The sequence below is a fragment of the Microplitis demolitor genome, chromosome 5 (assembly GCF_026212275.2).
Source record: "Microplitis demolitor isolate Queensland-Clemson2020A chromosome 5, iyMicDemo2.1a, whole genome shotgun sequence".
Lineage (NCBI taxonomy): Eukaryota > Metazoa > Arthropoda > Insecta > Hymenoptera > Braconidae > Microplitis > Microplitis demolitor.
The window spans coordinates 8,804,224-8,830,552 of NC_068549.1; the positions used below are offsets into that span (position 1 = coordinate 8,804,224).

The following is a 26,329-nucleotide window of genomic DNA, read 5'->3' on the forward strand; positions in this document are numbered from 1 at the left end:
TTTATTATCTTGGTATTTTTGATCGCAAGAACCCTGTTGAAAATTACTATCTAAATCTTTTTGATTAATTGTAATCAATAAAAAACGTAAAAACTCATTATTTACGAAAAATTTAGCTGTCATTTTTATTGTTGCCATTATTATTATTTTTTTCATTTTTTCACTCCATCAACCACTGGCAGCAGCACTAGCGTGGCAATAAGATTGAAAAAAAGAGCGACATCTAAGAAAAAAAAGGCGAGATATTTGAAAAAAAATTTAATAAAAATATATTCAACTAAAAATAAGAAATAAATTAATAATTTAAAAGTCAAAATTCATATTTAAAAAAAATTAATTAATCTTATGAAATAATAATAAAAAAAAATTAATAATTGAAAATAAAATGAGCGATTGAGGTGTACACTTTTGGATTTTCCAACATTCTTTGAAATATTATGACCCATAATTTTTTGCAAGTAGTTATAACAATAAATAGACATTTGTCTTACTTTTTCAGCCAGGCTTTCCAAGGTTTTTGGATATCCTCGCTCATATGGTTGAAAATGTTGAGTTGTCGAAGGTTTTGGCTGATGTGTAATAATTGGAGGTGGTGGAGGTTGGTAGGACCAATGCCCTTCAGGTCTAGAATTGTAGTAAAGATCACCATTACTAGCATTAGCATCTTGATTAGACTCCAAACCATTAAGACCAAGCCTCGATCGAGACGGAAGCATTTCTCTTCCATCACCTCTCCGTCTGTTACTGTCTCTACTATCAAAAATATATAAATAAATATTACTAACTATAGATTCATAGAATTTTATGTAAAGTCAGTTATTTACCTAATGTGGTTGTTAGTTACGTGATCATTTTCATCTTCATTGAGTTCCCGTTTAATAACTACTACCGGCGGGGTTTTGTGCTCATTTTGACGGCTTTGAGCGATTGTTTGGTGAGGTCCATGTCGTGTTGCCAAAACTAATCTTCTTGGTATGGACATTAAAATTACTACATCGTCTAAACTCATATGCGTCACGTCTACGAGATTTACTGCTAAAATCTCATCGCCAACCTAAAATGTTTCAAAGATAATTCATATCCTTCATGAACAGATATCAACGGGCATTAATTGATAAGCATATCTTAAGTCCAGTCAAGTTACTATGCACTAATAGACGAATTTATTTGAACCAAATAAGATTTATGAATAGTTACTAAATGATTTATTAAATGAGATTTATTTGAACCAAATAAATATTTCTTAATAGTTAATAAATGGTTTATTTGAATAGGAAATGACACATGAAGCTAATTAAGTAGGGTTATGACAAATAATTTATAGTCCCACTTAAGTTTATTTTTTTTTTTTTAGAAAATAATACGCACAGTAATTAATTTAAAAAATATTCAGCATTTTTTTTATTTATAAAACAATATTTAGTTGATTATATTTAGAATTTGTTACACTAGACAGTATACTGAAAGGTATTGTAAATAGAAAGTGGCGCTGTAGTCAAAAATCACAGTGATGTTCACTCAAATATGAGATTTATTAACTATTAATAAATCTATATTTGAGGCAAATAAATGCTTATTTCAGCCAAATAAGGCTGAAAAACTGTTTCTTCAAATAAATACATTTATTAATATCAAATAAATACTTCTATCAGTGTGGAAACGCTAATTTTTTTAAGTTTCAAACCTTTATCATAATCGATTCTTCAACAAGAAAAATAAAAAATAATTTTTAACTTCCCGCTAATGAAAATCGCTAATTTTTAATAAGTTTGGAAAGTGATATTATTTTCAACCGAATTTTCGAAAATCGAGTTTTCATAGGATATTAATATTTTTAAGTCCTAGAAAGATATTCTGACTATTTTCAGAGTGACATGGAGTTCTTCATTGTAATCAGTTCTGCATAGCATACTATCGTAAAATGAATCAGTGAAAAGTATTGCAAATCTGTGAATATTCACTGCGAACTAGTCCCAAGTATATCGCCGATTGAATTAGTGATATGATGGGACTGTTTGTGCAGTAAATATTCAATGATCCATTTTAATAAAGTAAAGAACCAATTGCAGTATAAAAGTCCCATGTTTTTAGGGTTGCGCCATTTGTAAATCATTGATATTATAAATATTCTGAAATAACAGAACTAATGTGTGGAACAATCGTTGATATAACTTAATTTAGCGGTATAATAGTCATGTTGAGAAAAACGATGCGGATTTTTAGCCGGTGAACAATATCAGCCGTCCTAAAAGAGAATCGATCGATGATTGTATACAAATTGTTGAGTTATGAGAGCCATTTTTGAAGCCATGTTCATAGAGACACGTCGAAACATTACTATTCTCGAAACAATTGTACAACGAGTCCGCTACTGAAGTTGAATTGAAGTTTACACCGAGTGGCGCATATGTCTCTGATTAAAAGAAGCGATTCCAAAATTTCGAATTCCTTCGAATCAGATCAAATTCTCGTACGGGTTTGAAAAGTATTTGAAACGATTCAAAATTTCCAAATCCAAATACTTTTAAATCACCTTCAAGATTATAAAGTATTTGAAGTGATTCAAAATCATAAAATTTAAATACTTTCAAATTCACTTTTGCTATTAGAAAATATTCAAAGCGATTTAAAATTAAAAATTTATAATACTTTTGAATTCACCTTAATGATTAGAAAGTATTTGAAGCGATTTAAAATTATAAAATTTAAATACTTTTAAATTAACTTCTGCTATTAGAAAAGATTCAAAGCGATTTAAAATTATTATTTTGAATTCACCTTTACAATTTCAAAATATTTGAGCGATCTACAATTGTAAATATCAAATACTTTTGAATTCGGCTTCACGATTCAAAAGTATTTGAAGCGATTTAAAATTATAAATACATTAAAAAAAAAAATTACTCGAACCAAGGAATTTACGTTATTCCTACCCTGACAGCTACACTTCAAATATAATTGCTCAGCAAGTGCTGCAGAGAAACATTTTCGGCTAACTTAACGACAAGTTTCTGGCAAGCCTTGGCTGGATAATACTTGCGTGCAAATTGATGCAAATCAATTGCTGTCATCTGAATGTAATTTGACAGAAAAACTTGTCGTCAATTTGAAGTGAAATTTTCAATCAACTTAACGTCATTGTCTGACAGTACCTTGATAGCCACCTTAAACGTAAGTTAACTTCAAGCTACAGCCGTATTCTGAAGCCAACTTAAAGGAAAGTGTTGAAGAGCAAGCACTTACCTTTAACTTGACAGTAAATTGTCTGTATAACTTGAATTCAATTTGACTACAAATGTTACTGTCAGACAATGACGTTAGGTTGATTGAAAATTTGACTTCAAATTGGCGACAAGTTTTTCTGTCAAATCACATTCAGATACCGGCAGTTGATTTGCATCAATTTGCACGCAAGTATTATCCAGCCGAGGCTTACCAGAAACTTGTCGTTAAGTTAGCCAAAAATGTTTTACTGCAGAACTTGCTGAGTAATTATATTTAAAGTGTGGCTATCAGGGTAACACTTGTACACAGAAAAAAAGAATTTCTTGGCGCAAGAAATATTTTGTATTATGAATTGAAGACAAAAATTTTTTTTGGCTCAAGAATTTTTTTCTCGGCTAAGAAATTTTTTCTAGTTCCAAGAAAATTTTTTCTTACCCAAGAAAATTTTTGTTTGCACTTTTTAATACAAAAAATTTCTTGGGTCAAGTAAAAATTTTCTTAGAAGAAGAAAAAATTTTTTGCGCCGAAAATCCTTTTTTTCTGTGTAGTCAAATTGAATTCAAGTTACAGACAATTTACTGTCAACTTAAAGGTAACTGTTTGCTCTCCAACACTTTCCTTTAAGTTGGCTTCAGAATACGACCGTAGCTTGAAGTTAACGGTTAAGGTGACGATCAGCGTGGCTATCAGGGTAACTTTTGAACTTTGGTGAAGAAGAAATCCTTATTTTTTCCAACGTATGATGGACTCGAATTGCCGACCCATCACATCTAATAGGAAAGAAGTTCAAGCCCTGTGCTTTAGTCCGTTCGACCTCGTAATTTACGGTGTATTTTCTGTTTTTTAAAATAAAACGTTCAGCGTTGTTCTGTGATTCATTATTAATATTTTACGATGGATTTTGCAATCGTATTTCTGTGAAATTATCGTATTTTACGAAGGCTGTAACGTACTTTACCGTATTTTACGGTGGATTTACCATACTTTACAGTGAATTTTCCACATTTCACTGTAAATGTCTACCGTAAATTACGGTCGTTTCATCGAATTTTACAAAAGATTCCGCGTTAGTCTGTGGTTAATTGTAACTGTTTTATGGATTTTTCACTTGTACCACTGTGAAATTGACGTATTTTACGGAGGATATAACGTACTTTACGGTGGGTTTACCTATGCTACGGTGAATTTACCGTAGTTGACGATTGATTCCTTACAATTCTACAGCGGATTAGCCTTATTCTACAGTGGATTTACCTGTTGTCCTATAATAGTTTTTTCATATTTCCCAACCGTTTTATGGTGGATTCACCATATTCTACGGTTAATTTCTTGTATTTTACGAGTTGTTACATCACTGTAAATTTGGTGTCTATGGTTTTTTACGTTGAATTTACTATATTTCACCGTAGTTTGAACGTGTTTTGTACCATATACGAATAATCTTATGTGAAATAAAAGGGCTGGATGTTACAATAGGTTTACCGTAGCACAGGCTAAATTTATCGTATTTGTAAGCCGTTTGTCGGCCGATAAAAATTGCCATTGCTGAGCCATTAGTCGACATTCTTGGTCCAGTAATGGCCCGATATAGGGCCGATTTGTTGGTCCAGTAATGTTATCAGATTTTCCTTATTAAGACATACTTTATGCAAATTCGATAGACACCTGATGATAAGCAAATAAGGGAAAATTTCTAGGCGGGATGTTTCAATAGATTGTGATTACCTTTAAACAGCCACTGTTGTAGACCGCTGACTCTATTGCGATTCTCGATATGAAAACACCATCATTGCGATCAATCCCGTTACCTTCGCGTATATACAATCCCAACGTTTGACCTGGTCTTTTGATTATCTCTACAAAGTGCACAAGATGTTTAGAATCCTGAAAATAATAAATTATATGTTTTATGAATTACGAATAAAAGTATTAAAATGAAGAAAAACTCAGATGCGACCGCCCGGGCATATATACACTTTGAACAATTCCATATATGACTATACATAACCATATAAGGCACATATAGTTCTATATAGTCATATATGAAAGTGCACCACTTATTTTTATATTACCCAACATATTATTTAAGGCCATGTATGGCTCGATCAGGGCATATATAGTCATATATGGGAATATAAACTTTTCGGATAGTTCCATTCTAGCTGTATATAATTATATATGAACATTATAAAAAAATTTTTTTTTTAAGTGCATGTGAAAAAAATCATAGCTTAACTCAAAATAAATTTTTTGAGCCAGGAAAAAAATTCTATGTCGATTACAGACCTAGCTCAATGAAAAATTTGATTTCCCACATGGAAAAAAAAGAAATGTCGCTGCAACAGGAACGTTCCTCTAGCATGAGTTTGTTGCTGAAACAAGAATAACCAGTGGTTGCATTAGGATATTCCTGTTATAGCTACGTGACCAGGCCTGTAGCTGTAACAGGAATGTCCTGTAGTAGTTACAGGTCTAGTCCTGTGGCTGAAACAGGAATGTTACTGTTGCAGCAACAAAAATCTTCCTGTTGCAATCACAGGAATAATCCTGTCGCAAGCAGAGGATGAATTTTTTATTAAATACCAACAATACCAACTGATCACAACTTTGTTGACAACATACGTTAATTGTTTCAATCAACACCAATCAGATGACTTTACTTCCGGTTCAATATGTCTCTAATTTGACTTCCTTCTGTGCATGCGTAACTGAATTAAATGTAATTAGTTAAAATAAGCGCCAAAATTGTTTGGCGGTAAAAATTCAATAATTGAAAAAATTTCTATGTCCGATTTTTATAATAATACACTATAAAAAGAGCGGTGTTAAAAATGGACTCATTTGAACTCCGCGCGGTTAAAATCAATTACACTGGTGTGAGAGGGGAAATTCGGCGTTGTTAAGCCGGTGTAAAAGCGGGACAAACTACGTCCGCTCAGAGTATTAACACACTCGACACAAGAGTGCACACACTTACACACAAGATTGCACACACTTAGAAACACGCGCGCGAGCGCGAGCGCATACACATGTGCACACATTCCCAAAATAAAATATATTCACACCGGCGGCGACGTTATTTCAACATCGTAAATTTAAACACCTATACCGCTTGACTTACCCCGATCATTTTTTACAGTGTGTTTCTTAATATATATGATTTTTTTTTTTAATTTTAATTGTTTTCTAGTGTATAGCCGCAATTACGGCCTTTTACACTTTTTGCCTTTATATCGCAAACTGCTTTACTTCTCCTCCTCTGCCTTCCGTTGTGTGGCTGTGGCCCGACTTGTGCTTATGCTGTATTGCATCATTACGGTGATGCCCTGCAACCTCCCTTGTGCAATGGAGGTGCAGTGGCTAGGGAAACCACAGAGAAAACCTAGCCAGTACAGTTTGGTTTGGGTGCAGCTCCAGTGATCGATAAAATTCCCATTTTACCGATCACTGTATCTTCATCCCGCGCTTAGCGATCAGAGACCTTCGTTCGAACCCGACGTGTGGCTAAACGGTCACCCAGCCAAGTAGTGATCATGCTCGATGCAACTTAACTTCGGTGATCGCCCGAGCCACGCGCATGCCGAACGGCTGCCTCAGCCGCCTTCTTAATATATATAAATATATTTATTGATATATATAATTAAATTAATATATTATACTCGTTACTTGTAGCTGCTATAGGACCAAGTCCTGTTGTAGCAACAGTTCTTTTTTTTCCGTGCATTCAAATAATACGGGAAAATTTTTTTTTTTAAGCTTTGAATATTTGTCACTCGTTAACACATCAATAGATCGAATAGACTAATGCATATCTTTGTAGGAAATTGAACGCTCTACAAAAAATGTCTCTCATCATTTTTTGAGAAATCCATCTGTTCAAAAGTTATTAGAGCTCGGATTCGAGTTATAGTAAATTTCGAGATCTTTTTACTATTTCGGCGAATCTATCAGATTTATGACAAAATCTTATTTGTCTTTGATAAAGTCTTTTTTGTTGACAATTTCATTCTCTACAAATTATTTCCAGTAAAGTTTTTTCAAATTCCGCATTGTTGTCTAATTATTTTCATTTCAATTTCAAGCTCTTAAAAAAGTAGTGTTCTGATCGATTTCAAGAGCTCAACATTGAAATAAAAATAACTAGAAAACAATGCCGAATTTAAAAAAAGTTTACTGGCAATAATTTGTAGAGAATAAAATCGTTAACAAAAAAAGATCCTATAACATTTTGTGATAAGTCTGATAGTTTTGCCGGAAAAATAAAAAAATCTCGAACTTTACTTCGAGCTCTACACTGTAAAAAATTTGATGGACCTGGTGTAGTGTAAATGCATCGGTGTAAAAATTTTGGTGTGAAAATTACTCCGATCCCGTGTGAAATTTTAGCAGTGTGGATTTTTATTTTTTACACCGCCGAACGAGTAAATTTATAAATGTAAGGGAAGGGGGGGAGGGAATGAGCCCCCTAACATTTTTTATGCCTCGAAATATTTGAGGGCAAATTGGGCCCACCAAAATTTTTAACATGAAAAGTGTTGGGATGAGGAGGAGTAAAATGGGCCACAGAGGTAAAATGGGCCACTGAGGCAAAATGGTCCCCCCAAAATTTTTAACGTGAAAAGTGTTAGGAGGGGGGGGGGGGTAAATGGGCTGCCTGGACTTTGAAAACCTATGAATATCTTTTAGCCAATGGGTTCGTAAAATTTTTTTACCAGAATTGAGTAAAGAATAATGGTAAGGAGTTCTTTGACGGGTGATTATTTGAAAAATTATGTTTTGGCGCGAAAATTCAATTTTTTTGAATCAACTAACTAGTATTTGAACAGACAACTCTGAATTTAGTTATTTTACGGTCTAAATCTTTACCATGAACTCTTTTTTATAGTAAATACATAGCAAAAAGTTTCAAAACATAGAACAAACGAGAAACATACATTGAGTTTTGTTGGCGCCCGTTTTACCCAACTTTTTAGGATTTTGTAATTTTAATAGACACAGCTAATTAACACCAAAAACTCAGCAGAGAGTAAAAAAAAGTAAAACAAGTAAAAAAAAACTGAGGATACGAAAATTTTGTTCTTAAGGGGCCCATTTTGTCTCAGTGACCCATGTTATCCCCCCCCCCCCCCTTCTCAACACTTTTCATGTTACGAATTTTGGGGGGACTATTGTGTCTCAGTAGCCTATTTTGCCTCTGTGACCCATTTTACCCCTCCCCGTCTCAACACTTTTCATGTTAAGAATTTTGGTGGGCCTAATTTGCCTCCAAATATTTCAAGGCATCCAAAATTTCAGGGGCCCATTTTGCCCCTAAATATTTCGAGGCATTAACGATTTTGGGGGGCCCATTTTGCCCTGCCCCCTTCCCTTACATTTATTCATTTACTCGTTTGGCGGTGTAAAACATAAAAATTCACATTGCTCAAATTTCACACGGGATTCGGTGTAATTTTCACACCAAAATTTCTACACCGATGCATTTACACCACACCGGGTCCAACAAATTTTTTACAGTTTAATAACTTTTGAACAGATGGATTTATCAAAAAATGATAAGAGTACTTTTTTGGAGAGCGTTCAATTTCCTACGAAAATATGTATTAGTCTATTCGATCTATCGATCTGTCAACGAGTTAAAAATATTCAATGTTATAAAAAACTTTTCCCGTGTTATTTAAATAGGAAATCGAATTTTTCAATGAGCTAGGTCTGTAATCGACATAGAATTTTTTTTACATGCACTTAAAAAAAAATGTTGCTCCGAAACGATGCACCCTAATGTCTATGTATGGTTTCATGTAGTCATAAATATAAAAGCGCACCATCAATTTTTATACACCTCACGTATTATATGTAACCATATATAGCTTGATCGAAGCATATATAGTTGTATATACTTTTCGAAAGAGTCCATATATTACTATATAGAATCATCTATAACTATATACGGGCATATAAAGTTTTCGAATAAATTAATTTATAGGTAGATATGACTATGTGTGGGCATAGGTAGTTATATAGTCATATCTAAAAGTTCACCATCGATACAGAGAAAATAAAATAATATTGTCTAAACAAGAATTTCTTGGTTCAAGATATCCGTTACAAATATTTATTTCATTATTATTAATTATCAATTTGTTGAGAAAAGAGCATCAAATTTATTTTTGTTATTATATGCATTTGATATTATACCAGCCAAAAAACAGAATTCATCTGTAAAAAAGTGCGCCAAGTATGCATCTATCGCAGTGAAAATTATTGAAATCAAAGTAATCACCAAATACCTAAGCGGCAAATAATAAAAAGTTAAAATTTTTTTTCCGCCGATTAGGTATAATTTTTATATAATATAAAAAAAAAGTTAAATTCAAAAATTATACAGATAAACTTGGCGAGTCAGTACTATATTATGACTTATTATTCAATTGAATACTGACTCGCCAAGTTTATCTGTATAATTTTTGAATTTAACTTTTTTTTTTATATTATATAAAAATTATATCTAATCGGCGGAAAAAAATTTTAATTTTTTATTATGTGCCGCTCAAATAATTGGTGATTACTTTGATTTCAATAATTTTCACTGCTATAGATACTTACTTGGCGCACGTTTTTACAGATGAAATCTGTTTTTTAGCTGATTTCACTCGTTTTTGTTAAAAAAAAGTCATAGATGAATCTCCAATTCATTAAGTATAAAAACTTTGTAAAAATATTATGATATTCAATGCCCATGTACCGTGATAAATTTGGTTCTTAATAAATAATCAACTAAATTTAATAAATTTTATTTTTAAAAATTATGTAATTGTAATAAAAGTAATACGAAATTATTTTTTTTTCTTAAGGGGGTAGTCTAGTTGATCATTTTTGAAAAATCGTTTTTTTTTTTTTTGTTTTTTTTTTTTTTTTTTTTTTTTTTTTACATTTTTTGAATGTATATGTATCCAAGCATATTGTGTCAAATTTTTTTTAAGATCTGATTTGTGTAAGTGTATTTTTATGAATCTAAAAGTCGACAACCACGATTTTACACGCATAAGTATCGAATATGTGAACCGCCACGGCTTGGACACATCAAAAGAGAGCAAAACAGAAAGAAAGAAGGCCAAATAAGAAGCAAACGAAAATTTTGAACAAGAAGAAGCCAAAAAATTTAAAACAGAATAAAAAATCTTTTTAGTTGAAATTTAGTTAAAATTTCTATACAAAGCCATATTAAGTTATATATACGGCCATATCAAGCGATATATTGCCAATTTTCATACATGGTCATGTCAAGTGAAATATATGGCCATCTCAAACTGTATATGGTCTATCCAATCTATCACACATGACTATATATTTTTATTTTTTATGTATGGCCATATATGGAGTAAGCACACATATGATTATATATGGTCATATATAATTCGTTTTTCCCGGGCGTTCATTAAACACTCAAGACGATAAAAGTTGAAACTACTTTTCTCACAATATATCACAAGTGTTTATGATAAATCTATCACCGATCTTCAGTGAATCAATCGATTATCTGTTATAAATTAACTGATTTATTTGGGAATAGTAACCGATTCTTTGTAGGCGAGTACTTGAGTTATTTCAATAAACCTCACCTGAAAGGCAGTGAATTTCTTAGCTCCTGCAGCTTGTCTTCCTATTTGTCGAGGTTCAATAGTTCGTACCACCATCTCTCCGTGTCTTTCCACTGCTTCCAGAGCAGCCGCAGTTGAAGCATCATGATCGTTCTCAACTGTTTCGATTTGCTTGAATATCTCCGTGCTGATTCCACTCACCTGTAAAATTCTCTATCTTAAGTATACCAACAGAAAGTAAAAGAATGAAAATAATAATGAGCTACATAAAAATACATTTAAATTAGTAATTTCGTTGTTTCTAAGTTGTATACCTTTCGAAAATCTCCTTGTATGACCATAGGAGGGGGATCTTTGGGACGCAACTGATTTGTAGGTGCCAGTCGACCCGGGCTAGCACTTATATCAGTTACTTCTCCTCTTCCTTCCTAAAACCAAATAATAGTAGTATTTTTTAATATCTCATGTTTAATTAGAGTCACGGAAAAATTTATCGTTAAAAAGCCGAAACTCGACTGTAAAGTACGGCTTAGTCACATATTTTTTTCTTTGTGGTGGTAAAAATACGGTAAATTTAACTACGTTACGGTCAAATTTTTTATTACAGTGTTAATTATGGTACACTCAAAAAATTAAATAATAAGAGTTACCATCTAGTTGTAGTAAAATTTTTACCATCAATCTGATAGTAGTGAATACTATCTAGATGATTGTATAAATAATCCAGATTGTAACATTTACCATCTTGATAATAATTATTACAATTTAGATGATTTATACAATCATTCACTACGATCAGATTGATGGTAAGAATTTTACCATAACTAGATGATAATTCCTATAATTTAATTTTTTGAGTGTAAGAGTACGGTAATAATATCGGAAAACTGATGATATTGGTAAGTCTGACTAGAAATTGTCCCAATACATACATTGGGTCGCAGTTGAGAATAGCTGTGGCATGACCAGTAAGTCTATCCCAGTCGGAATCCGATCCGGAACTTATTGGGATAGCCCAATCCAAAAGTAAGTGACTTATATTGGTTTTGCCATATTGGGACCCAATCGGGAACTTGTTGGGCCATCCCAATGCAAAAGATCCTTCGTAGGATAACCCAATACAAAAATTATAATTATTTTAATAACTTCTATGATTCATGTATAATCCGAAATGCTCAAAATTTGTCATTATAAGGTTTTTTTTTTTTGAAAAAAGTTAATAATACAACAAATATGTTTTTAACATTTATATATGATATATATGTTAAAGTTAATTTTTTTATCTAAATTGTTTATAAACAATCAAATTATTTTTCACTTTTTCTGAACAGGATATTCTGTTTTGTGCCCCTCTTTCCTATTCTTTCTAGAATAATTTTGGTTGAATAAAATTTTGTTGGAATGATTTTTTTTTATTTTCTTGAAGTATCATGAAGTTATAATCCATTGATTGATAATTTATTTGACCATAAAAATTTTTAATTTCTTTTAATATTTTGTTTACTGGCTAAAAAATAAACAAAGTACAGGACAATGATATATTTATACAAAGAGTACATCGATCATTGCATTACGGATTTTTTATTACTCTATCAGCTATTCTTTTGTATTATAATAAATATACTATTTACACTGACGCAATCGCATACTTGGGCAGCGCAGTGGATAGTATCAAAGACTTTGAATCGGAAGGATGCAGGTTTGAGCCCAGCAGTAACCGGGATTTTTTCATCAATCTTAATTATGTATAATTCCTGCTCTAAGTAACACTCTTAATACATTAGATTACATTTCAGACCTAATTAAAAGCATTTCATTTTTTTTTCGCAATTAAATTTTTTTTTTTAATAGCTATTTCTGTAGACATTTCAACGAAAACCCCTTCGTAGTTTATTTTCGATAACAATACTAATAATAATGGATTCTTATAAGTGTAAGAAACATTCGTGTAATAGTTCAAGCCTGTAAGTCTCATAGTTAAAAAAACAGAAATATTTCCATTTATGACTCCACCACGATCCCTTTGAGAGTTGCATTTCAATAAAAATTTCTTTCAATAAAAAATCCAAACATGATCACGCACGACGAAGACATGATTATACATGCAAAATCATGCTTGACCATGCATGATCAAACATAAAGGGACAAGAACTATCAGGCATGACTCATACAAAGTTGAGTATGAGCATACATGAATCATGGATAGTTTTACTCAATTATGTATGATCATGCATGGCGAGAAAAGAATAATCGTATATTGTTCATCTAAAGTCATTCATAAATCATGTATGATCATACATAAGGATGTATAATTCGAACGAAGCAATGTTGAAGCGCGCATGATTCAAGCAAAGTCATAATTTTACAAACAGGATTGCGAATTTTTTGATTAAAAAATTTTAATTTCCCTCGCAAATTTGAATCACGGTGGAAACACCGTGGATTTGTTTCATTTTACCACTGTGATTACGCGGTGTATCCACCGTGATTCCACGGTGGCCTTACCACCGTGTGTACACGGTGTTTTCACTGTGATTAGGCAGTGGATACACCGTGGAACCACGCTGGTGAAATCGCACAAAGTCACCGTGGAATCACGGTAGATACTTCGCGTAATCACAGTGGAAACACGATGTATACACGGTGGTAAAGCCACCGTGGAATCACGGTGGATACACAGCGTAGTCACAGTGGATACACTGTGTATACATGGTGGTAAAATGGAACAAACCCACCGTGTAACCACGGTGGATCCACGGTGTTCACACTTACACGGTGTTTCCACCGTGATTCAAATCTGCGAGAGTTTTCATTAAAAAAATGATTAATTCTTGAATAGTTACATTATTTGTTTAAATTATAAAATTTTTATTTGAAAATAGTTTGATTAATAGATGGATTGGATATGGACAGTGCAAAATAACCTAGCTTTTAATTCAATTTCAAATGAAAATCAAATGGGCTATTTGAAATAATGTAATGAATAATTTAATTTTAAATGAAATTATTTTTCACCATACCCGCGCCAAAAGTACATTCCTGCCCTGTTCAGAGGGAAGAAAGTTGTTCTTCTCTTCTACAAGAAAACAAGTGATAAAAATTAGCGCATGTGCCATTTTCTCTTCAACAGAGGCAAAAATTTAAATTTTTAGGTGCAGGTCTACAAAAAAATTATATACATACTGCGAAGAAAGATAGGATATCTGAATCCACATGTTTGCCACCCTCGCCTTCGGCTCGAATACACGCAAAGGAATGTGTTGCGTCTATCACCATACTCTTATATAATACTGCATTGAATACCATAAGTATATGGCGTATATCATCATACTTGCGACGTTTCCTACTATACTGTATAGTACATAATGCCATAAGTATGGTGCTACACGCCATACTTATGGTACTCATGCGATAGTGTATAAGATGGTGATAAATGCCATACATTTCTTTCCGTGTAGGCAATTACACACACGGGTTAGATCTCCTACTTTTCTTTCATGGTGTATAATATACTATTTCACGATACCAGCATCGAAACTTCAAATTCCAGTGTCTCTACAGCCAGTCGAAACAAGTTTATTTCAGTCTAATGCCGCGAACAAATATTAGCGTATACGTAAATTGCGAGTGCCTTTAGTCAGCGGGCAGAAACAAACTTATTTTGTCCCTTGGGAAAGAATAAATAATGTTTCTGCTCGCTGACTTAAGGTTTTCGCAATTTCAACCCTGATATTTGTCATTTGTTTAATAGTAATTTTAGACCATTTATTTTATTTACATAACCCTGCTTAAAAAATCCGATAGATTCTTATAGCTGTGTGTATAGGCCCTATACTTAACTTTAGCCGTTCTTATAGAATTCATTCATTCTTATAAATTCTCTATGGGAATTTATGAGAATTTATCGGATTCTATAAAGTTTTCTAAACAGGGAAATGACAGTTTTGACTTTGTGATTAAGTTTTGTAAAAATTAGCGTGAATAATAAATAGTATTTATAGTTTCTGCTTAATTATAAATTGCAAATGGCAATTTACGCTTACACTAATAGTTGATCACACCATTGGTGCTGGCACTGAAACTTCAAGTTTTAATACAGGTAATCATGAAAAATATGGTGTGTAACTCAGGATGAAACACGATTTCTGACTGCAGGTGATATCAGCCAACTTCACCCTGATCTGAAATCGTTTTGCTTTATCCCTTATCACACAATATACTATCCCCGTTTAGAAAATCTCACAGAATCCAATAGATTCTCATACATTCCTATAGAGATTTTATAAGAATGAATAAGTTCTATAAGAAGTGATATAGTTAAGTATAAGGCCTTATACATACAGCTATAAAAATCTATCGGATTTTTTAGGCAGAGATTTCACCATACTTGCATCGAAAGTTTACATTCCTACGCTCTTTAGAGGGAGGAAAGTCATTCTTCTCTTTTATGAAAAAACAAATGATAAAAATTCGTACATGTGCCATTGTTCTCACAAACAGAGGCAAGAATATTTCGTTTCAGGTGCAGATCTGGTGAAAAATCGTATAGACGATGATGTAAGCTCACTTTTGGTTTGGGTAGGCAATTATACACGTGAGTTGGAATTTCCTACTTTCTTCTCTTGGTGTGTAATATACTATTTAATAATAATTTAATTGATAACTTAAACTAATAAAATTGATAGTTTACTTTTAACTAAAATTAACTCTAGTTAGGTGATAGCTATCAAGACCCATAACTTTATTTTAGACAAATGATTTAAATATTTTGTATAATTTATTCATAGCCAAATTAATAATAAATAGTATATTACATACCTAGGTCAGTAAAATAAAAAAAGTCTCAGATCACATGTAATCTGACAAACATGAGATCTGAGGTCTTCTTCTTTACTGGTCAAGGTATGTAATATACTATTTCACTATCTATTCAAAAATAAATAACAATCGAAAATCGCACTAATATTTTTTATGAGTAAATTACTAATGGCAATAAACAAAAAATTGAAATCATTTTTCTTTATGCCCGGAAGAAAATACGTTGACAAATCAAGCTTGTATAGATTCTATAACTACGTTTTAGCATGTATTCATGCCTGCACCGACATTTGCGGCACGAGCGAAGCAAGTGCTGCTAGTCTGGGGGCAGGCATCAAATATATCTATAAAAAAAATTATTATTACACATTTTTCAAAGAAATAATTTCTAATTAATAACCATGCTTCTATATTTTTCCATAAATACAGCACAATTTCAAAAACACAGACGTGACAGTTGCGCCAGGGCGTACAAAAAAACTCTTTTGTCCCGCTATTACTTTCTTTCGGCCCGTTGTTATAGATAGCGCGCGAGTAATCCTAGTATGGCACAAATGTTAGACTTTCTGCTGTGAACTCAAGGCCGAAAGTACGTACTTTTGGCCGAGCTATAAAGAGAAAATAGAATACACTACAAGGGCCGAAAGTTGGAGATTCCTGCACTCCACGCCTGTGAACGCAGTGCAGGAATCTCCGACTTTCGGCCCTTTTAGTGTGATATATTATTAATGTTTTTTTTTGCCTCCGTCGAGGAGAAAAATAATATACACACCTCGGGAAATAAACGAGAAAGCCTCAGATCACATGTAATAGATCACGATTACAAATTTATAATCGTCTTTAATCGTAAAATAATATTGCAATTTCTGATTCTGTATGAGGATTAAAAACAATTCATGACAATTAAAAATTTTTAATAGTCATGAATCGGTTTTAATCGTAAAATAATAATTAATCTTTTGACCATTAGAGATGATTAAATGTGAAAAACCATGACGATTATGAGTATTAAAGACGATTTATGATGATTAAATTTGTAATCGTTTTTAATCATCACAGTTTTTTTTTTTTTTTTTTTTTTTTTTTTTTTTATACATCATTTTAGTAATTATGCTTCGTCAAACATGATCATACTTGCTCATGGTTGACCAATTTTCAAACATGATCACGCATAGGATTAACGCATGATCAGGTCTGACAATTTTTTTCCGGGCTGAGTAGACTCACATAGATCTCGATAGATCTCCATCGATCTACGTGGATCGATACATGTATTCATAGGTTTACGTCGACGATTTCAAAACAGCAATCTGTATAGAGTCAATTCATTTTTTTTTCCAGGTATGACCAAAAGTAGAAGAAGTGATTTTGCATAAAGTTAAGTATAACTTTGGTTAGTATTTTTTACAATCTTGTAACGAATTGTTGGAAATCAAATTTTTTTTTGACATAAAATCAATGAGAAAGTTGAACTTTCAAAAAGTATATTGATTTTGGTAAACCAAAAGCAAAATGTTCGATTGGAAATCACAATTATCAAAAACAAAGTGTAACTGGTTTTTTTAAAATCTTTTTATAGATATACAGTTATAAAAAAAATTGAATAATTTTTTATCAAATTGAATAGCTATTGAGATTTTCGGAGTTGAATACTTGAAATTTAGATGTGGAAATTTGGAGTTAACAATGGCCTCGAGTTGTTAGGAGCCCATGTGACCGTCGAGGGTTAAATAAGTCATATCTAACGTTATTATACACCGAAAAAAGCTATTTGACCTTACTAACTCTGTAAAAATTACAATAGTAGTCCTTTACTTGACCGGTGGTATAGCAAATATTAAAAATGAAATTTTTAACTAAAATTTAAAACTTAGGTCAATTGACTAAGAATGTCAGTTAAACTTGAATTTTTTTTTTGCAATCTCTTTAAAGTCGGTAATACATGGAGAGAAAAATATCTTCAAAGTATACGTATTGCTATTCTGCCTATATGTTGTATACTCAACTTACTTAATGATACGCCATATAGCCAATTCAGCTATAGAGTTTCCTCACATCGGATCGTCAAAATGACGATTCATATCCTTATTTTAGGCATTCTATGAATCTCTGACATGACTATTGCGCAAACTCTGTAATTAGGCAACCGGCAACTGAGAACAATACAACGTATAGCCAATTTAGCTATACGGATCCTCACGCTGGCAAAACAGATACTCATATAAATGAAACTACATATGTTTAGAACGGCTATTTATCGTATTTTTAAATAAAATAAATGAATACTCATCCAAACCTAAATGCATATCTTTAATTTAATGATACTATAGACTATTAAATTAACATGTGAGTATTCTTAAATAAGGTATACGAATCGTAATTCTGACGATACGTCATTTGAAGATACGTGGATAGTCATTCTGACAATATTTTTCTCTCCGTGTGTCACAAAGCATTGATTTATGAACTTTTGAAAATGATATTTCTATGAAAACTAGTTCGAGAGTCAGCAAATAGTCTATTTCTTCTTATAAGTTTTCACGTTTATACCTGAAATAGGAGAGAAAACAGCCTTCTGTAAAAAGAAAGTGAGCTTCGTCTCTGTTGCATAAATTCCCTATAAATTTTTATTAAAATTTATCTAATCTATGGAGTAATCCATATTAATATAGTTTGTAATATACATTCAATAAAGTTATCTTCATTATCCCATTGTTCCTTTACATTGCAATGTAGGCTCTAACTTTATAATATCATATATTAACTCACTTTTCTCCGTCCACAACAAAGCATTATTGTCGGACTGGTATTGCAACGTTGAGGCTGATGACAAACGTAACTGAGTCGAGCACCCTTTTCCCCCTGCAACTGCACGACGCGCACCTGCAGCTGGTCTTCCTCTCGTTGTCCTTGACCAACACCAACTCGACCACCGTACTTGATGCGCACGTGTTTTCGCCACTGCATTAGTTCGGCCCGTCATACCCACTTTCTGCAATCAAAAATAATCTATGATACTCTAATATGTTACAACTAAATTTTTAATCACCCTTAAAACTTAGACCCTTATTATACTCATCAGAAAAATTATAAATAGATACTTATTAATTTAACAAATATTAATATTTTATTTTGGATACTGAGCGAATGTCTATGCCAAATTTTTTCAAACGGAATAGTATTTTAAAGACAACCACGATCTTTGTGACAATTACATTTAAATGTACATTCATGCTCTTAAGTACTGTATTGTACATGCATAGTACAAATTTTAACTATCACCAGATATCACAGTTCCTAACTATTTCGATAATTTTAATTTAATAATTTTCATTTTTTGAAAAAGTGATGCATACACAGAAAAAAAGGATTTCTTGGCACAATAAATTTTTGCTTGCTCCAAGAAAATCATTATTTACCCCAAGAAATTGTTTGCTTCATAAATTGAAAACAAAAGTTATCTTGGGACAAGAAATAATTTTTTGAGGCGAGAAAAAAATTCTTTCGTCACGAAATTTTTTCGAGTCCTAAGAAAATTGTTGTCTTCAATTTATAATGAAAAATATTTCTTGCTTTCAGAAATCTTTTTTTTCTGTATATATATTTAAAAAATCAGTTATCGAGGAATTACGAAACAGCACCAACTCAACCCACTTAAATTTTCAACTAATGTTTCATTCATATTTTACAAATAATTACCTTCTAAGAATCATCTCTTATGAGATGGGACTGGAAGCCCCTATTTATCCCTTCATCACTAATTTGTTTCATCTTTATTTACTTGCTTGATTTGCCCTGAAATATAATAACATAAGTATTGTTATACAGATACATTATCATTTACTAAACGTCTAATTAACATAACTGTTGACAAAGAGCAACAACCAGCAATATACTTTGCTCATTCAGATTCAAGTGTACAAGAGTATAGTACGTAAAATCGATAAGCGACGTAGATTAAGGTCGACCACCGACAATCAAAGAGTCATAGCCGTTACTTCTACTGCGCATTTCTATTTTAGGGAAGAGACAATATGCACATAAAATCTCAAATTGTGGTTGAAAAAACTATAGAAGAAAAAAAAAACAATGTGAAATTAATATAAGTAATACAGAAATGAAATTGAAAAAGGAAAAGGGATCGCACGCGCCTGAAGCTCCAAAAAAGCTTTTATGATATCGTGGTGGCGTACTAGCCAATGTCCCGGACCAGCTGCGGATCAATATATTTTTTTTTTAAGGAAAGAGATATTGGAGATTAAATGTGAAAAAACGTAAAAACTAATGACATAGATAATTCTAATCATCGATATAAAATAAATTGTACATATACCAATACAAAAAAGCACACACAAGTATCTAGAGTGGAAAACGGCAACCAAAAAAAGGAAAAAGGCGTTGAGCATTATACATTTGATACTCACTTTTTCCGTCGATTTTATAAATTATTTGTTTTCACACGAAATTTTTAGCAAGCTTATATTAATATAGTAGTGAAAGTTACCAATTACGATAAATGACTTGCAGACACAAAAGTAAAAATTCACCATATAACAAAATTATAGTGACTAGAGCAGAGCTTTCGACTCAAGACCCTAACCATGAACCTACATACAAACTACGCGAGGAAATTTTATGAAATCGAAATCAGTTTTCATTTATCAAAAAACCGCATTTGCCGAACATAGTGAGTTTTATTTATCACAGTGTAAATAATTTACTTGCTGCCAACCACAAACGCGTACCGTCCACTAAAAATTCTATTTCAAGATAATGCAATGATAACGCGCCGCATCCCTTAACTTTCAACTACGAGGGTGGACATGTTTGATCTTGTGCAAGGCGCAGACTCGACAAGTCGAGACTCGCCTAGTGGGACATATATATCGCTGTGGCATTTGCACTGTAAGTATATATGCGCGCGCCACTAACATCCCCTCATGTTCGCGACTTAATGAATTCTTAAATCGTCGTAATCGTCAACCTTCTTGCGTTTCAGTCGACGCAGTAAATAGAAGACTATACGACGGTTCCTATTACAAGTGTCTTAAGAAGAATTCTGTTCTATTTTTGTAGATGATAATTTCTACGCTCCATATAGATTCAGCTACTTACTTCAAGTGAAATGGTTTGTCTTCTGGATAACCAAAATTTTAATGTACTTTCTTGAATAATATTTTAATCGAGACTTATAAATCATTAATAAAAGGTTGAATGAAACAAATATATGTAAGGTTATTAGCAATTGTCAAAATAATTTGTATAAAATTGAAGAAAAATTAAGCTAATAAATGTTTAACTTACCATAAAACAGTTTTAAATAACAAAAAATAAGTATTTTCCTCAAATGCTGTTGCAGTGATTAATCTTGTATAGGGTTTCAAAATCTACAGTAAAAAATGAACGTACTCAGTTTAATAAGTCCTTCGGTGGTAATGAGAGTAAATAACATGCGCTAAACGCGAGTTTGGTCTCGTACTTTGAGGAATATTCACCATTCTCTTTGTTTAGAGCATTAGTTTTGTTCCGACAGTGGAAGGATAAAGTCAGTAATTGACCTTGTGGAAGATTTCAAAATCTATAATAAAATATGAACTTACCCAGTTCCATAAGACCAATAGTGATGTTTAAAAACGATTAAATGCGTTGAACACAGGTTCGGTCATCCACTTCAAGAACTATGCAACATTCTCTTCACTTAGAGCACGAGTTCTGTCCCGGCAGTAATGGGTTGAAATCAGCGGTCGATTTTATGCAGGTCATCGAAATCTATTATGAAATATATGAGTTTACTCAGTTTTATAAGTTTTTCAGAGGTACATGGAATAGATGTCCTTGAAGAATTATTCATCATTTTTGTTGTTCAGAGCATGGGCTCAGTCCCGGTAGTAATGGGTTAAGTCAGTGACTGATCTTGCGTATATTAGGATTACAAAATCTATTATAAAGTATTAATTGAATCAGTTCTCCAAGACCGTTGGCAGAGCTTACAGTAGAATACCCCGACTAGAAGCTGCCCCAATACATATATTGGGTCCCAATTGGGAATTGCTGTAACATGCCCAGTAGGTCTACTCCAGTCGGAACCCGATCGGGAACTTGTTGGGATATCCCAATGCCATAATTAGTTACCCGACATGTTTTTTCTGAGTGGGACCTAATTGGGAACTCATTGGGATAGCCCAATGCAAAAATAACTAACTTTTATTGGTTTTGCCACATCCAGACAAGACAAAATTATTCTTCTGCTTGATAATGCTCGCACGAGCGAATGTCCGCATGTTGCGGTGCTGGTCAGAACTTATTTGAAAACACTTAATTGAGAAGTCCTACCCCATCCGCCGTATTCACCAGGCATTGCCCCTTCCGATTATCACTTGTTCCGGTCGATGGCACATGACGTGTCTAAGCAGCGCTTTACATCGTATGAATATACTAAAAATTGGGTCGATTCGTGGATAGCCTCAAAAGATGAAGTCTTCCGACGTGGTATTCAAATGCTGCCAGAAAGATGATAAAAAGTAGTGGTTACTGATAGGCAATACAGACATAGGCCTGGCCAGACATGTTCAGGTCTGATCATGTATGTTAATGTCTGTTCAGGCCCATCCGGATAAAAAAATTACAAATAAAAAATGGCCCTAGATAATTATATATAAGTATGGATAACTATATTATACAATTATATATAATTATTTTTATAAAAATAAAAAAAAATACAGGCATATGCAGAATTTGAACCGTGGACCTTTCGCTCGGAAGTTTAACCCGCTACCCGTTGACCTAAGAGATTGACTTGAATGGTTAGTTTCGTATGAACTTGAAGTAATAAAAATCTTATACGTAATAGATTCTTGGTCAATAAAATTTTATATCTTATACATGATAGGGTTTTAGTCAACAAAATTTTATATTTGATTTATTTATTATTGATTAATAGTTATATGAAATTCTATATCAGTTATATATCATTATAACTACGTTAGCTATATGTAATTATAACTAAGGTAGTTATATTTAATTATAACTAAGATTTTAAATTTAATCCCATATATCAAGCTTGATGAGATATGGGCAGGCATGGGCAGGTATGATCAGGCCTGAGCGTATTCAACGCTTCAGATATGAACAGGCACGGACAGACATGATGAGGCCTGATCATACATGAACAGGCATGGTCAAGTCTGACCATTTTTTCCTGGGTATACTCCTAATATGATTACTTAAAAACTATTAATGATAAAAATATTTGAACTGAGAATTAGAAAACTGACAATTTCGAGCTTAATTTTTTTTTATACAATTATTTTTCGCTAAGTAACAGCCTTTTGAAAATTCCCTATAAATTTTTGATTTTTTCGATATCCTTCCATTTTTCTTACCAGAATAAAACAGCATTGGTTTTTAAATAAAATTTATTTACAGTTGTAATATAAAATACATATTGTCTTTTAAGATCATGTTGATCTATAAATTACGATGCTCAATTTTTTTTATTTCACTTTAATGATGGCAATTATTATAACTCGAATGATGAGCACAAATGAATAATTGCGAATAATAGTTGTCCACTTTTATTTATAGAAAAAAAAAGTAATCAATTATTATTAGTTGGTGCTACTGTAATCAAACAATATCTAATAACAAGTATTTATTATTAAATTTTTAACATATGAACAAACTGGATCGGAATAAGCTCTGTATATAAATAGATAAAAAATAATTCGCGAATAACTAATTATATTTGTTCAGGAAAAACAACAGAAACAACTTCAAAATGAGAACATTTTTTGTACACTGGGCTTGATTATAAATATTGATTCATTATCATACTGAAGATAAATTTGATAAATCTATAAATATAAATTAAAAAAGAAATAATCAATTATTTTTAAATAAAACTCTTAATTCAAATTTATAAACAAAATTTACTTGCACTTATGTGCATACTCATGTAAGTGATTTTCAATTTATCGCCAATCGAGATGTCATATTAGTTAACATTTATAGCTATCATTAAAAAAATATATTCCAATGCAGAAAGCATCCACAAACTAATAGAGCACTTTTCGATCAAAAATATTTTGGATTTAAAATGTTATTTTATTCCGAACTTTACAATTACTTTGGGTGTACGCAAACTTTGTGTAAGTTGTGTGAATTTGCGTGTGCAAGTACACGAGTTCATAAAATACGTAGTCACGTGAAAATTAGAACACACAAATGTGCGCAAATACACCATTTTCGAATAGTCCCGCGCTTACATTTCACGCGCGCCATCGCATTTCCTTAGTAAGAGACAGAGCCGGAGCGTTTCCGAATGCAGTGATATATCATCACCAAATGCATTACCCATCCATGGACACTATGCAAATTATATTACTTATGAGAGCATCTATTAATTAATTTATAGGTAAATTGAAGCCCAACAATGATTAATTTCTATCAAACAAACTATCAGAAACTAAGGTCAATAAAAGAATCTGAAAAAACGATTGACCCAGCGAGACAACCTGAAAACTTCCTGCTGTTTTCAAGCTTAAGAGCTCCAAATCACTTTTAAATTTTTAAGCTCTTCGAGCTCGAAAAATCGAACTATCAGTTGACCCTGCGGGCCAGTCCGAAAACTTCCCTCAGTTTTCGAGCTCGATGAGCTCGAAAAAATTGTTGTGAATACATTTTCAAGCTCTTTGACCTCGGAAAATACTTTTGTATGCCGTTGTTTTCGAAAAAAACTTTTTTTATCATATTTTCTCCAACGATATCTCTCAAACGAATTGACCGATTTTGATGGTTGAGGTGGCATTTTGACGCGGTTTAGGAAGTTTTAAAGCTAATAAGATTTTGGAAGCAATCTACCGGACACATTAAAAGTTATCCAAAACAAACATTTTATTTTTGGAATATCTCCGAACGGAACCCACCGATCAAGCTCAATTTGCCATAGCTTTTAGATATTAATAAGCCGCGTCGAATGACACCTTAACAATCAAAATTGGTTCATCCGTTCAAAAGTTACAGATATTTACACACACGCGCGCGCGCGCACGCAACACACGAACGCACACACGCGCGGACATCATCTTGAAATTAGACAGAATAGCCTCCTAAAACCTCAAAACGTCCAGATCTGATAGAAATTTGATTTTCAAAAATCGAACCGAAACCAACAACTTCCCTTTTTTGAAAATTTTCATAGCGGAAAGTTTAAACATCGATAACTGAATGAACTTTCGAGGAAGTTCGTCTTATGCATTTTTTCGGAAATTGAAAAAAAATCGTTATATTGATATTTAATTAATTAATAAAATAATAGCAATCTGAAATCTCGAATATGTTAAGTATGGCCCAGCCTTAAAAAAAATCTAACATCAAACAAACAATAATTATGATTGCAGAATTAGAAAGGGATGACGAAAAAACGATTGATGTAAGAAAATTTATAAAACATCTATTCCTTTGCGCTTCATTCAGAGGGGTCAACTCGAACTACAAGTTGTCGTAACGTTACTCCTGCGTTATGAGGACGGAGTTTTGCCTACAAGTTGCGGGAAAGAAGCTGAAAAAAGGAAAATTTGCTTTCAATTCGACAGATAATTGAGGAAAAGTTAGCGTCAATCGATCGAATATGAACTCTGTAAGTCAACTTGGCGTCAAATTCTAGTCGTAGGGCTTTCTGTCAACTTGCACTCAAAGTGGCTATTAGGTCCAATTTTGCAATCTGGTATTGAATTAAATTAATTTTGCTAATATATCCATTTATTAATAATTTATAGATGTACCAGAAATAATTATTTAATCCCGTAAAATTTCGGATTGAAAAACTGGTCTTTAAATGAGTGTAAATGTAGTAGACATCAGACAAATTTAAAATTATATATATAATAAATAGAGTAAATATTTTAAAAAATCGGTCTGTCGGTTGATCCTGTGAGCCAGTCCCAAAACTTCCCGCCAATTTCAAGCTCCTTGAGCTTGAAAAATTGTTGTGGATACATTTTCGAGCTCTTCGAGCTCGAAAATACTTTTGTATGCCTATGTTTTCGAAAAATAACGTTTTCTACCATTTTTTCTACAACAATATCTCTCAAACGAATAAACCGTTTGAGACAATTAAGGTGGAAATCGACGTGTTTTATTCAGTTCTACAACTGATCAGATTTTGAAATTGATTTATAGAGTCGTTTTTGAGAAATTCCCAAAATACTAAAAAAAAATTGTTTTTCTGAATTATTTCGTTAACGGTTTCTCTTGAACGAATGAACCGATTTTGATTGTTAAGGTGGCACTCGACGCGGCTTATAAAGTTTTAGAGCTGATTAAATTTTGGAATCAATCCATCGAGCGAATTAAAAGTTATTTCAAAAAAAATTTTTGAAAAAATTTTATTTTTGAAATATCTCCGAACATACCCAACCGATTAAATTTAAATTTTCAGTTTTATAGTAAATGACAAGCCGCGTCGAATGACACCTCGAAGATCAAAATCGGTTCATCCGTTCGAAAGTTACAGAATATTTACATACGTACATACATACATACATATACTCGGACATCACCTTAAATTTAGTCAGAATAGCTTCCTAGAACCTCAAAATGTCGACATCTGTTGGAATTTCGATTTTCACAAATCGGGGTGAAACCAAAACTTCCCGAATTTTTGAAAATTTGCAATTTTCTTAGCGGGA

The 26,329-nt window shown here is 32.5% G+C and overlaps 1 protein-coding gene across 7 annotated transcripts in view; it reads right to left on the bottom strand.

The window, feature by feature from the left end:
* The window catches only part of LOC103568390 (rho GTPase-activating protein 100F), a 35,631-nt gene extending 14,010 nt beyond the window's left edge, over positions 1-21,621 (bottom strand). For 4 of the 7 annotated variants that reach the window (XR_008403668.1, XM_014440101.1, XM_014440104.1 and 1 more), the window contains exons 1-9: positions 21,242-21,621; positions 20,946-21,028; positions 19,341-19,436; positions 18,411-18,633; positions 11,138-11,251; positions 10,845-11,024; positions 4,951-5,109; positions 825-1,054; positions 492-753 (exon numbers count right to left, since the gene is read on the bottom strand). Coding sequence is in view for 6 of the 7 variants with exons in the window: in XM_014440101.1 (XP_014295587.1) it covers positions 492-753; positions 825-1,054; positions 4,951-5,109; positions 10,845-11,024; positions 11,138-11,251; positions 18,411-18,608 (1,143 nt within the window). In the remaining variant the exon portion in view is untranslated. Of the gene's footprint in view, positions 1-491; positions 754-824; positions 1,055-1,368; positions 1,501-4,950; positions 5,110-10,844; positions 11,025-11,137; positions 11,252-18,410; positions 18,634-19,340; positions 19,437-20,065; positions 20,459-20,945; positions 21,029-21,241 lie in introns of those variants that run through there. The other 3 variants (XM_014440102.1, XM_053738914.1, XM_014440107.2) reach the window with 3 other exon arrangements.
* Between the last annotated feature and the right edge of the window lie 4,708 nt (positions 21,622-26,329).